The 1,418-nt window shown below is 64.5% G+C and overlaps 1 protein-coding gene across 1 annotated transcript in view; it reads right to left on the minus strand.

The window, feature by feature from the left end:
* EMIHUDRAFT_211169 (hypothetical protein) overlaps nt 1-1,418 on the minus strand; it is a gene marked incomplete at both ends in the record, with an annotated part of 3,517 nt that continues 2,099 nt past the window's right edge. The window contains 3 exons of the mRNA XM_005767998.1: nt 1-906; nt 970-1,071; nt 1,182-1,373. Of these exons, the coding sequence (XP_005768055.1) occupies nt 1-906; nt 970-1,071; nt 1,182-1,373 (1,200 nt within the window). The remainder of the gene's footprint in view (nt 907-969; nt 1,072-1,181; nt 1,374-1,418) is intronic.

The raw sequence follows: 1,418 nt of genomic DNA on the forward strand, positions 1-1,418 counted from the left end.
TCATGTGTAGAAGAGACGCGTTTTCAGGCGCTCGTGCACATCGCATGCGGCGGCGTCGCTGCTGACCGAGGCCGTGTCGGAGAAGCTTTCGCGCTCCTCCTTGAGCCCCCACATCTCCGCAGCGAGGTGAGCGTTGTAGTTTGGGGCAACCTTGGAGACGATCTTCTTGCAGCGCTGGAAGAGGTGGCAGAGCTGGCTCGTGAAGCGCTGCAGGTCGTCGGAGGAGAGGTTGGGGTCGTTGCGCAGCACAGAGTACAGGTTGCCGCGAGACGTCCCCTTCATGCCGTGGTGAGGGGTCAAGTGGAAGCTGAAGGTCGACTCGTCCACCACCACAGTGTCGACCACCGTGAGAGGAGGCTGGTTGCCCATCTGCTGGCCGGGCACGCGCCCATTCTCGTTCGCAAAGAAGCGCGCGCCGCCGCCCTTCTGCTCCACGATGAAGACGATCTGAGGCTGGTACCCCTGCTCAATCGCGTGGCACGCCCGCTCAATCGCGTGTATCTCGACCTCGTGCACCTCCTCGAACTGGTTGTGCGCCACGCCGTCGCGATAGCAGATGATGCGCTGGGGAGGTATGCCGTTGTACCGGTAGAAGGCCTTCAGCTGCTCGCGCACCATGCTCTGCATGTCGTCTACCGGGATGCACTCCTGCCGGCCAGTCATTGCCCGCACCTCGGTGTAGTGGGAAGAGAAGAATTTGTCCATCGTGCCGACCAGCGCGCCGTAGGAGGGCCTGCTCGAGCCGGGCGCGGCGTGGTGGACATCGCAGCCGAGCAGCAACGTCGGGCACTCCCGCAGCAGCTGCAAGCCGGGCTGCAAGCCGCCGCCGGGCACCTCGCACAGCGGGTAGTAATTTGTGCCGAGCGCCTTGAGGTTGAGCTTGTCCAGCAGGTTGCTCCAGTAGCCCTGTAGCCGGAAGTCGGGTCTAAGAGAGCGCAAGAGAAGCGGCGAGGAGCGGAGCGCTTTCACCGGCGGAGGCGACTTGAACTTGTTCACCTTGCAGTGCTGCACCGCGATGCCGATGCGCGAGCAGAGCGCCTTGTTGGTCGCCCGGATGGGGTGCTGCCACGCCTACGTGAGACAAAAGGGAGGGACGGTGGGAGTCTCGTGCGTTGGGGCGCCGCGGACAAGAAGGGGCGCGCGTTATTGTTCTGGTCAGGGATAATCGCCAGCAGCAAGACATTGTCCCCCAGCTCGCCAAAGGCGCGCGCCAGCTCCTGCTCCACCTCCTCGGCGCTGGACGTGTCCCGGAGGCACATCAGCAGCGAGGGGTCCTGAAGCCGGACCTCCCTCCCCTCGAGGCGGACGAGGGGCCCAAAGTCGAGATTCAGGCCCAGCTTCCCCGCATCCGCAATCAGCCCGCTGAGCCCACGCTGCAGCCCGCCCACGTCGAGGAAGTGCTGGTGATCCTTGCCGGA

The sequence above is a fragment of the Emiliania huxleyi genome (genome assembly GCF_000372725.1).
Source record: "Emiliania huxleyi CCMP1516 unplaced genomic scaffold EMIHUscaffold_47, whole genome shotgun sequence".
Lineage (NCBI taxonomy): Eukaryota > Haptophyta > Isochrysidales > Noelaerhabdaceae > Emiliania > Emiliania huxleyi.